This window comes from Oryzias melastigma, linkage group LG11, assembly GCF_002922805.2.
Source record: "Oryzias melastigma strain HK-1 linkage group LG11, ASM292280v2, whole genome shotgun sequence".
In the NCBI taxonomy this organism is placed as follows: Eukaryota; Metazoa; Chordata; class Actinopteri; order Beloniformes; family Adrianichthyidae; genus Oryzias; species Oryzias melastigma.
The window spans coordinates 2,963,776-2,976,050 of NC_050522.1; the positions used below are offsets into that span (position 1 = coordinate 2,963,776).

A 12,275-nucleotide genomic window follows, 5' to 3' on the forward strand; every position below is an offset into this window, starting at 1 on the left:
AACCGGAGGTTTCAGTCACTGAAAACGGTGGTTTTGGAAAACTCCGGCTAAAGTGAAGATTTAGGAAAACTCCGGTTCTGCGTCTGCATGTGGACATGAATAACTGGTGATTTGCGTTTTTAAACGTCACTTTTTGCGACAATTAATACATACACGTCAGTACTAGCTGCGTTTCCATTACACATTTGCGCAAAGCTTTATCTAAATTCTAGGAATTTTGAAAAAAACAATGATTGGAAATGACCCTGTTTCCATTAAATCATCATTTTGCTATAAAGCACAAACCAACTCACGCGATAAGTCATTAAAAACACGACGATGAATGAGAACAAGTATTTTTTTATTTGATTCACTAAAAAAGGAGCATTGCGGTGACGTCACAGCTCTGTCTGGAGAGCGTGTGCCGCTCAGAGTCTATTGACAGTCTCAGGTGAGAAACCTGTTCAGCGTTTTTTTTTTTAATAACCATTCCAGCAAGTAAGCTGCTGGACCTTTTTCTGTTTAAAAACACGACCAGAGAGTGCAAGTATGCGGGGACGTGTGGATGGAATTATTTTTAAAACGATCACGTGTGGACGCAACACTTTTTTCTAAAACTGAGGTCAGCAGATATGCGTTTGTAGAAATACCCGGGTACGTGTGGACATGGAAGGCCTAGGTGTGAAATGCATGGCCCGCCACTGCATTTTAATGAGCAAAAACTCACCAAATCACCCAACATATCATAATTCATTCTTTCTATACCTCTCAAAAAATAATATTGCAATTATTTTTGCAGGTTTCATCAAAGGGTTTTAAAAACATTTCAAAGATTTGAATTTTCTGTTGGTTCTTTGATGCATGTGGGATTTACTGGGTAAACAGATTCAGAGGCCAAAGCAAAATCCAGAAATCTGTAAAAAAAAATAAAAAAAAAACAAGAATTTAAAAATGCCCAACAGTTTTGAAGGAGTTGATGTTTTTCAAACGAGTAGAAAGGTGATGGTATGTCTTTTTGCCACAGAGGTGGGAAAGGGTCGTAAATCTGAAGAGGGCAGAAGGGCTGAGTTTAGTTCCTTTGAGGCAGTTCATTTACAACTTCATTAAAAAATGTGTTCCCTTTTATACCCCACTCCGCCCCCATTCCTGGACTTTGTCTGAGCTTTTAGCTGAAAAAGCCGCTCAGCATAAAACGCTTCTTTATTGCAGGAAGTTCTTTGCTGTTGTCAGACCTTTACATGCTTTTTTTTACAGTTCATCTTAGCTTTTACCCTGAAGGTAAGTATGCCTGCTTCTGCTCTGGTACTGAGCCAAATCCTTAATGGAAACAGTGCTGCTGAACGCTGCTCTGAGGCCTGACGTGGAGATGTGATGGTCTTCAGAGTCACTGAAGTTTAGAAACATCTTTCATTTGTATCTTTTCAAATCCTGCATTTGGCTGCAGCAGACCAGCTAGAAGTTTGTAGTGAGATGTTATCATGTTCATGGTTCTACTAATAAGTATTATTGTACTAAAACTTCCTTTTGCTCAAAGGAGAACTCCTCTTAACACTTTTTTCTCAAACTTCTTGACTTGTTGGTCCTCTAGGTTCAAATCCATGCTGGAAGCTGCTTCCTGTCTTGCGTAAAGGCTGTCACAGGTCTTGAAGAGCAGCTTGCAGTCCTGAAAATGCTACGAGACAAAAAGAATTTCTGCGCTTCGGCGTGGGCGCAGAGAATCCAAACTGCTATATTACAAGGCAAGACTCACCCGGAGCGTGTGATGCTCCTGAGCCAGATAGGACAGGACGTGAGGGTTGAGCACCGCGGCCTCCAGGAAGCGCCTCCACAGAACAGCCAGCTGGGAGCAGAGCTGGCTCATGTCCCGACTGATCTGCTCCGCTGCCGCCTCGTGGCCCCCCTGCAGCTGAGAGACATGGAGCAGGATTCATGAAGACCAGAGCTCAACACACATTTCTCTTTGTTAATCTTGAATTCAGGAGGAGCTTCACTCTTTACAAAAGAAAGTGAACTTTCAGAACAAAAGTGAGCAAAGACGTTAAAAGACAGAAGCAGCAGCAGATGTCAGGTAGATTACCTTGTTTTCATCCCTTTCCTGTAACTCACCTGTAACTGTATGGAGAGCTGATTCAGGGTTTCCTCCACCGGCACCAACTCTGCAGAAACACACAGAACTTCATTTATTCTAGGTATTAGAGACATGCTGACATCTCCTCATCTCACTGATTCTTATTTATGATTCCTTTCTACACACCATGGATGGTCCACGCCGACCCCCTGCTTAGACCTAATTTACTCATCCTTTACACAAACAACCGTTATCCTTTTGTCTTTCATCCTTAGTGATGCTTTTACTTCAGGTTTAAAGCTGTTAAACAAATACATTTTGTCCATTTTCCTCTAATCTCTCATTTCATTTTTTCAATTTTTATTTCAATGCTTTCTTTCAGCACATTTTTTGTCTGTTCTTCCATCCTCACATGTGTTTTTGTCAATGTAAAGTCATATTTAGTTTAGTATGAATCAATCATGAAATGACAAATGGGATAGAAACCTGTTTCTGCTGGAATCTGCTGGAGCTGTGGGACCTCCTTCGTCAGCGCCGTGCAGTAGGAGTGCAGGCCGCCGTGAGCTACCAGCAGGAGGCGACACAGCCGGCGATGCCACGTGTGAGCCCTCTCAAGGCAGTTCTCACTGGGCACGTAAAAACTCCCCTGCAGACGGAGGCACACGGGAAACATCAGCTGAGGAAAAACTGGCCGCTACAGCAGTGGTGGAGAGCAGACCGCTGCACTCCAGTCCCGAGGAAAACTCTCAGGATCGGGTTTGGCCCTAAACACAGCATGCTGTGTGCAGTTAAAGCAGATCACTGCTTTTACCGCTGAGAATCCTCTTTATGACTGTCAGAAGGCTGATAGTTGGTGAAGTTCAAAGACGATCAAAGCCCTCATGTTGGCCTTCAGCTGGAAGTCCAGAACTTTGTAGAGATAAATCAAAATCCGTTATTACTCCCACAATGGAGACATTCTTTAGATGATGGATCACATTAAGCTGACACTTAAACTGACTGCTGCTGGCTGAATGAATGATTAGCTTTTTCAAGCCTAAAAGTGTCCAGGTGATTAAACAGATGATGTTTTAACTACATTGTTAAGGGAAGGTAGCTGACTGAACCAGGTTGGCTCCATCTGGATCCTAACCTTCTTTCTCTCAAACAAATTTCATCAAGTCTTGTTTTCCTTCAGACTCACTGAAGGATTTTTCAACATCAATCAATTTCTAAGGCCAAAACACCTGTACCATCACACTGCCGCCACCATGCTTGAATGTAATGATGATTGTATTTTGAAGTGCTTGTATTTTGAGTCTATTTATTTAATATTTGATATTAAGTCCTGAACCAGATATTGATAATTCATGTAGAGAAAATGGTCGAGTCGGGGTGGGATTATATAAGTTCGCTTCCTTTCACTCCCTTTCAAGCGATCTACTTGTGATTCACTAAGTGATATGTTATGTATGTATTATGACTTGATTGCTTGAAATAAACCATTTCATTCATTCATTCATTCATTCATTTATTCATGATCTTCTGGATCAGTCCTGCTTGTGTTCTTATTCTCATTTTGGTCACTGGTTCCTGGAAAGGTTGTCTTCTGTTTTTTTTTTCTCCATATGTGGATGCTGGATCTCACCATGGTTCTCCAGTTACCTAATGGCTAAGAAACTTCAAACTGAAACATTCCTGTGACACTGTTTTCTGCTTCTGCCCCTGAGTTTCTGCAGATGGCCGCATGATAAGTTTCTGTGTGAGATCTGTCGGCTTCACTTCTCTGTGGACGTAGCTTGTTGGTCCAGCAGCTCTGACGGTGATCAGGCTTAAATAAGGCAGAAGAGAAAGGTAGATTATAGGGGCGGGCATCAATAATATTTCCAGATTTGATTATTTTCATTCTCTTAATTCAGTTTTAAAGTAGCATTGGTTGTCACACACAGTAGTGTGTGAAATTTGTTCTCCGCATTTGACTCATCCCCTGGGGGAGCGGTGAGCTGCAGACACAGCCGCGCTCGGGAACCATTTGGTGGTTTAACCCCCCCAATCCAACCCCTTAATGCTGAGTGTCAAGCGATGAGGCACTGGGTCCCATTTTCAGAGTCTTTGATATGACTCGGCCTGGATATGAACTCACGACCTTCCAGTCTCAGTGCGGACACTCTACCACAAGGCCACTGAGGTGGTTTTGAGTGTACACATTAATTTATACACATTTGTTTAGAAATACATTAATAATCTACTACATGATTTGAATATATCTATATTAATCTGATCCAGTTCACATACTGTAAATGTATCAGTGAAATAATCAGATTGTTAATATCATCCAGTGTTACATGGATTCTCTAAAGGAGAAGTTCTAACTAAAATGTTCAGATCATTAACATTGTAAACATTGTTCTGCTTCTCCTGGAGGACGTTTCAGTTTGGACACTAGGTGAAGCTTGCACTATAGCATTACTCTTTTTTTTAAGAAAAGTGAAGTGATTTTTAAATGATAGAAAAGCAGTAATAGAGCTGTGCCTCCAGCAGATGGCGCTCTAACAATGTAGTTAAACCCCCTCCACAGTGTGATCCCCAGTTAGCCTCAGACCTCAGGTACAGAACACTGACGTTTTGGTGCTACTGTTCTTTTGAGTCTTCTTAGGTCAAATTTCACAGTGTGGACTCTCATCCCTCAAACCTCTTTCAAGATCCACCAGCGTTGTTTTGTCAGGCGCTGCTGTGGATCAGGGGCCTGAAAGGCACGCAGCGCATGAGTAACAGAGGATGTGTAATAATTTGCCCCGAGCGTGCAGCGTTGCCGCCCTGTCATCATACATACGCGTGGTCTGTAATCGCAGCAGGACAGTGTACCCAAACCAGGAAGGAACATCTGTATTTTTACTTTCATAATTCTCTTCAACTTTATGGAGGGCTGGAGCATCAGTCTGTAAGAAAAATAGCTCTTTTTCTGAATGAACTAGTCATTATCCTCCGCGCCAGGCTGCTTTCTTAGTTTCTTAATGTGTGAGATGTTCAGGTGGATCAGACCACTGCAAAGACATTCTCAGTTTTGTCCCTACCACTCTCGTCTCTGCAGTGATGTTCTGCAACAGGAAAACAAATAAACAGACACTGAAACACGCTGTTCTTTTTCAAACACTTAAGGAAATGGGTCAGCGTTTAGTGGGAAAGTGCTGAGGATGAAATGTAGCTGCAGGTAAATAAAGCCATTTCACCTGCAGCTTTGTGCAACGTGGCGCTTGTGAGCAGAACTCATTACCAGGATCAAACGAAACCCTCCTGCTTTGCTAAATGCAGAGCTTATTAAAGCGCCCAGCCGGGGGTCGGCGTAAAAACCCAGAGGTGGAGCGAGGACGGCGGAGGCGGGGAGGTCGGGGGGCTCATTAGGATTTACAGTGCTGACTGTGACGTCCGCTGTAAGCTGACAGATGTCTGTCATAAAAGAGATGGGGAAAAAACGTGCAGCCAAACGTGCGGCACATTCAGATGAATGATCTACGGGGAGAATGAATCACAGGGTCCAGAGGAAAGCAGACGGAGCACATTTGTGCTTTTGTCCTGCAGCGAAAATCCTAATTTATTCTGTTCTGTTAAAGATCCCAAACCAGCGTCAGCTCCTTTGATAATGTTTGAACTTTATTTCATTCCTTTCTGTCATTTTCACTTTAAGAAAAGCCTCAATAAGCCTGTTTTTCAGAACAAAGGAAATCAGGGAGCTAGCCTGTTAGCTAATGTCTGAAAGCTAATGACAGGGCGAGTGAGCAGACTCTTCTTTTCTACTGGAGTTAACTAAACCAGTAGCACCACTTTGCTTTGAGTCAGTCTACTCTTTCCTCCACAACGACGTTTCCTCGAAAGATGGCCTTAACAGCGTTCTTCCACTCTGATTTCATTTAGAAGAACTAAAGTTAGGAAGGTTTGGGCCAGAATGGCTGAAAGGACGTCACACCTGAGGAGAAACCTGAACACTCAAAGAAAAGTCTCCCTGATTCTTTGACTCACAGGATGGAAGCATTAACCCTTTATCACCATTGATGCTTAAACACAAAATCTTTAACATACTGCAACTTTTCAATTGTTACCGAAAAGCAGCTCATAAGCACCCCTTCAGAATGTACTGGAATTATTATGATATTATCATGGTTGAATAGTGACAGTAAATCAAAGAACATAAACGCTGAAGCTCCAGTGTTACAGGGTTAATACCCTCCATCCAAACAGCAGAGCACAGCATCTCAGTTCCAGCTCTTCTTATGATCTAATTTATGTGAACTAATGTTGTGAGTGCCAGTTACTGCAAAAATAACTGATAGATAAAACTTTAGAGAAACTTCTACTGATAACTCTCCAGTCTGCATGTACAGGTTACAGACTGAAGCCAAACATTCACCTTTACAGTGACAGCTAATGAGCTAAGCTAACAGCTAACACCAGGACTGTTTTTTTTCTTTTTTACTGTAATATAAAAATTCACACCTTTTGCATTGATGTTTACTTCTCTTGTGTTCATTCTTGTTATAATTATTTGTATTTTTCCTCTGAGGAAAGTCTGACTTTTTTCTGATGTCTTCTCTGATCAAAATCAACCTACCACCTATATTTTATCTGATCCTTAGCCAGGATCCGACAGAAACATCTCTGCCAAACCATCTGTGTGAATAACTGAAAGGTGGTTTGTCGTGGCGACCGCTGACAGGATGTGCCGAAAGGTGAACAGCAACATTTAGAGTTTTATCGATTATTTGACGGTGTGGGGTCAAATCAGGAAAGCTTAAAGTGAACGAAAAACCAGAGTGAAATTTTGAAAAACAATCGCTGGAAATTAAAAAAAGAAAAAAGAAAATTTGAAAGCAGTTTTTAATTCAAAAATACTTACTTTAAACTTGAAAGAAATATTGAAAATTTGAAAAAAAAATTGCATTTTAAACTTGAACGAAAACAAACAAAACTCATTGGCTACAGGGACATGTTTCCCATGATCCCCTGAGAGGTAATGGTGATGTGGCATTTTTTTTCTGCTGCAGAACGTTGTCTGTTTAGGGAGAGCAGTATCACTTTGCCCTCGCTAATATCGCGGTGCACTTTTCGCAGTCTTAGTTTTTGGTGGATTTTTTTCAGTGTGACTGTTGTTGATCTTATCAATCTCCTCTGTGCAGCTTGGCAGCATTACATTAATCTCTATTGTAATTAGATCAGGGCTGCACGGTGGCGCAGTGGTTAGCGCTCTTGCCTCACAGCGAGAAGGCCCCGGTCCGAATCCCGGCTGGGGGATTTGGGACCTTTCTGTGTGGAGTTTGCATGTTCTCCCCGTGCATGTGTGGGTTTTCACCGGGGACTCCAGCTTCCTCCCACTGTCCAAAAACATGCTTCATAGGTTAATTGGTGACTCTGAATTGCCCCTAGGTGTGAATGTGAGAGTGAATGTGTGTGATTGAGGCCCTGAGACAGACTGGAGACCTGTCCAGGGTGAACCCCGCCTTCGCCCATCAGCAGCCGGGATAGGCTCCGGGACCCCAGCGACCCCAGAAGGGAACGAAGCGGTGAAGAAAATGGATGGATGTAATTAGATCCTTGTTTTCATCCTAATGATAGACTTATTTTTCTCTTAAGGTTTGAAAAAAATGAGAGAAAAGTGTGAAAATATTCTTGTTTCTGAGAACGTGTAGAGAATGTGTAATGAGGAGTCCTCTCTGTCACCCTCTAGGAAACGTGTCCTTGTAGCCAATGAGCTCAAAGCCCCGCCCACACCCGCCCAAAATTAGGATAAGTTCTTCAGCGAAAACTCAAACTCTGAATTAAAACACAGAACTGAAAGCAAACAGGGAAAAAATGAAAAAAGGGAAAGTTGGAAGTACTAATAAACATGTTTTTATAGGTAAAGGTTTTTTTATAAATCTAGTTTCAAATTTACATTTTTTTCAAATTTTCAATATTTCTTTCAAGTTTTCAATATTATTTTTTTAAATGTTCATTTTTATTGTTTTTTTTTATTTTTAATAATTCCTTCAAGTTTACAATATGTATTTTCAAGTTTGAAACTGCTTTCATTTTTTTTTATTTACAATCCTTTTTTTCACATTTTCAATCTGGTTTTTGATATTCACTTAAAGCTGATCCTGATTTGACCCCAGAGAGGTGCTTCTAACTTTTGGCATTTTGAGACGCAGTGAGAGCAGTAACTACACAACCTTATAGGTCTGATGTCAAATTTTGAAAAATAATAAATTTCAGAAAAACAGAACCAAAGTGCACAGCTAAAGCTAACAGCTAAAGCTAACAGCTAAAGCTAACAGCTAAAGCTAACAGCTAAAGCTAACAGCTAAAGCTAACAGGAGGATAGGTTGATATGTTAAAAAGACAACCCTTAGATTTAAATCATGTGGATTCAGGCACATTTAAATCTCCATAATTCCTGCAATACAAATTACCGGTATTGAGGAAATTTTCTCCACATTTTGCACCTGTGCATGTCAGCCGCATTGCCAAAGATTTGAACCAGCAGACGTCATTTCTAATAACAGCCTGGAGCCAACATGCCAGGATGAGGAGGTGGTCATCTGTGAGCTCCCTGAGGAAGTCAAACCACCAGGCTGACTCTGACAGACAGAAAGGACCAGAATCTGGATCTGCGTTAAAAAATGGAATTTACGTCATTCCACGGCATGTAGTGAGAAACAAAAGGTTCCTCTGAGAGCAGGACAGCTTTGCTAGAAACAAACCTCAGAAATGGCAGGCTTGCAGTAACCTGCTCCAAACATGAGGTTCTCCACAGACACAGCAGATGGGTCGCTGGCGCTCTCCGGAGAGCCTTTTCCCAGCCAAGAGCCTTTCCCTGTGCGAGCAAAGCTGGGAGGAGGAGGAAGGACACAGTCAGGGTCACATCCAGGGAGTGTGTGTTTAGGTGGGGGTGTGGGGTGTGTATTTAAAGAAAGGTGGATAAGCTGAGAGAGTGTTGCTAATATTAAAATCAATCCTGATCAATGAGAGCAAACCACTTTCATGGAGGGAAATGATCAGAATTCTTCATCGGGTTGACAAAAAGATCCAATCAAACTGAAGCTCTAAAAAAAATAATTGAGAACTTCTTCCAGTTGTGCTTCATTTCTTACCATCAGTATCATTTAGCTTCAAGCAGCTGGGTGGCTCAGTGGGCTAGGTGAAGGGCTGACACGCAGGAGCCCTGGGTTCGATTCCCAGGGTTGTCCACTGATCCCCACCCAGATTGGGTCCTTAGGCAAGACCCTTGATGCTGCTGCCTAACTGGGTCCCTGTGCCCCTCAAGTACAGGGTTGTGTCAGGAAGGGCATCCGGCGTAAAAACTCTGCCAAATCACTGATGCCAAACAGTGGGTGGAGTTACGCTGTGGCGACCCCGAAAGGGATAGGCCGAAAGTAAAAGAAGTATCGTTTAGCTTCAGCACTGGGACCGTTGTGTTTGTGAACAAAGGATCTGCTGCAATGAAGCCTGGTCCAATAACAAACCAAATGAAATGATTCATTTTATAGAAGAAGACCATAACAATATTTTGATTTTCAAAATCTTTCTGGTTCTAAAAATCTTCTTTCAACGATGCAAAAATCCCTGTCTGATAAGTTTATTCTGTTAATATACGGTGAGTGTGAGTGTCTGAGTGGATGAGCTTAAAGAAAAGCTTCCTGGTGTTGTACATTCAATTGTTGAACTGAAGCTCCTTCAAAGCCTACCTGATCAGGGGCTGATGTAAGGCAACCAGTGAGGCATGGATGGAGACGGAAATGACGGACAGGTGGAAGTAGTCGAACATGACTGGAACGTGATGATGGAGGCCTTTCCGAGGGTGGAAATGGAGGCCGAGGGTCCGGCTGCTGATCAAGGGAACTGTGGTGATGTCTGCCAGCCTGACAGAAGAGAGGAACATGCTTTCAGACGCACCAAAACCAACACTTTAGTTGTTATTTAGCTTTTCTTCATGTTTGTACATGTTATCATGAACACTGAACAAGGTGCCATATTTTCTGCACCATAAGACACATTAAAAAGCCACATTTTACATCTATTTGTGACTCCACTGTGTTCCACTTCCGTCTTTGTGAATGAACAATGTGCACAGATTTCAAAATGTTCTTCCAGTCTTTGTTTCTACAACTCAAGAACCAATCCCTCTGGAGTAAGTAGGGGATTAGTATACATTTAGTATAAACAGGTCCAGCTCTTTGGATAAAAACTAAATTTGAAAGTAACAACTTCTCGCCTCTTTTTGTAATTCTATCCCCTCCTATACTGTATCTTCAGTCCTCACACTTCGACCTCCATGACCCTTTCTTTTGTACCCTTACCCCATCTCTAACAACTTACTCTCTCCTCAACTTTTTTCTGTCCTGTCCAACAAATGATGTATAAAATTATATTTATTATCAATAAAGTTTAGCTTCTAATACAAAAGGGGTTTATGTGAATATACACATCATGTGTCAGAAGATTCCTAACCTCCTATTGTAACAGTAACATCTGTCCAACACATGAGGGCTTCAGCTCTGATCTGTCTGCTCTGCTGCTGGACAGGACAAGTAGAAATAAGAAATGAAATGTGCATAAATGAAAAGGCAGTAAAAAAGGTCTCTGCTGAGGATTTCTCCTGGTGATGTTTTCTGCTCATACCTGCATATGAGAATGTGAGCAGATTCTTTTACTTTAACCTGATAAAGCTTGTTTACGCCATCCCTCACAGATTCCAGGCTGGAATTACAATCATTCAGGCTCAATTAAAGCCTTAAGCCAACAATGAAGGAGATTTAATCATTTTGCTGAGGCTGCTGATTCGATTAGCTTATTTCCTCTCTAACCAAGTATCCTCGCAGTCCTCAAAGAGGCAGCAGAGTCTGGTTCCACAGCGAGAGACAGCTGTTTGAGCACAGAGCAGCAGCCACAGAGCTGTGAGCAGCACAGATTGACGCCATTCAACCCAAATCTGAAGAATGGACATACAGACAGACTGAAAACAACAGGACTACAGAGGAGCTGTGGACATGTTTGAATGTCTTTATGCATACTAAGACACATCTGGACCTTCTGTATGAACTTACTGTTGTTCGCTGTCTGTGAAATGGAGATCCAGCTTTAGCTGAAAGTCCACCTCACTGAAGGCTTCCTCCACCTACAGAAGAGCAGAACATGTTCATGATGAACAACAGATAAGCATCACAAGGTCACGGTTTGGTTTCAGCTCTCAAACTTCTGTCAGATGCAGGTCTGGATTCTAACAGCAGTGGAGCTCTTTAGCAGAACCATTAAATCCCCCAATCCATTCATTCATTCATCTTCTTGCCCGCTTCTTCCCTTTTGGGGTCGCAGGGGTGCCAGAGCCTATCCCAGCTACTGATGGGTGAAGGCGGGGTACACCCTGGACAGGTCGCCAGTCTGTCTCAGGGCCTCAATCACACACATTCACTCTCACATTCACACCTAGGGGCAATTTAGACCAATGAACCTATGAAACATGTTTTTGGACGGTGGGAGGAAGCCGGAGTCCCCGGTGAAAACCCACGCATGCACGGGGAGAACATGCAAACTCCACACAGAAAGGTCCCAAATCCCCCAGCCGGGATTCGAACCGGGGCCTTCTCGCTATGAGGCAAGAGCGCTAACCACTCCGCCACCGTGCAGCCCTACCCCCCTAACCATCCTATGAAAGTCAAAGATTTCTTTACTCAGATGAAAAAAAATAAAATAGAAAAAGCTTGCAGCTGTGACACAGATGCTACGATCTCTGGGTCACAAACTCTCTGCTCCACTCCATTATGATCATCCACTTCCAGACAAATAGATCCATGAATGTCTTTGTTTTTCTGGTCTGAGCTGGAAACTGGATCAGAACTTTACGGCTGGATAGCTCTGATATTTTTGCCATTGTTGCTGCAGCAGAAATGTTAGCTTGGGTTGTGTGGCTGTAAATCATAATCAATCTTGGAAAATACCATTTGTATTGAGACATGGTATATTCACTTTACTATTAGGTAAAAATGAGTGAGTGCATCACAGCAGACAACACACGTGAATCAACAGAAACTGATCAACCATCACTCCAGTCCAATGTGTGGAAACACTTTATTTATTTATGTATTTATTTTTTAATTATAGATCCCCATTAGTTGCAAACGAGCAGTTGTAACTATTCTTCCTGGGGTCCAGACATTTCATAAACCTTTTACATTTACATTTACATTTCCCTTCAGGAGTAGCCACAGCCAATCAGCTT

At 42.2% G+C, this 12,275-nt stretch overlaps 1 protein-coding gene across 2 annotated transcripts in view; it reads right to left on the minus strand.

The window, feature by feature from the left end:
• The window catches only part of fam135b (family with sequence similarity 135 member B), a 48,651-nt gene that overhangs the window by 12,078 nt on the left and 24,298 nt on the right, over nt 1-12,275 (minus strand). The window contains exons 5-10 of one of the 2 annotated variants that reach the window (XM_024257898.2): nt 11,104-11,174; nt 9,745-9,918; nt 8,761-8,887; nt 2,534-2,693; nt 2,086-2,135; nt 1,730-1,879 (exon numbers count right to left, since the gene is read on the minus strand). In XM_024257898.2, coding sequence (XP_024113666.1) covers nt 1,730-1,879; nt 2,086-2,135; nt 2,534-2,693; nt 8,761-8,887; nt 9,745-9,918; nt 11,104-11,174 — 732 coding nt within the window. Of the gene's footprint in view, nt 1-1,729; nt 1,886-2,085; nt 2,136-2,533; nt 2,694-8,760; nt 8,888-9,744; nt 9,919-11,103; nt 11,175-12,275 lie in introns of both variants that reach the window. The other variant, XM_024257897.2, reaches the window with a different exon arrangement.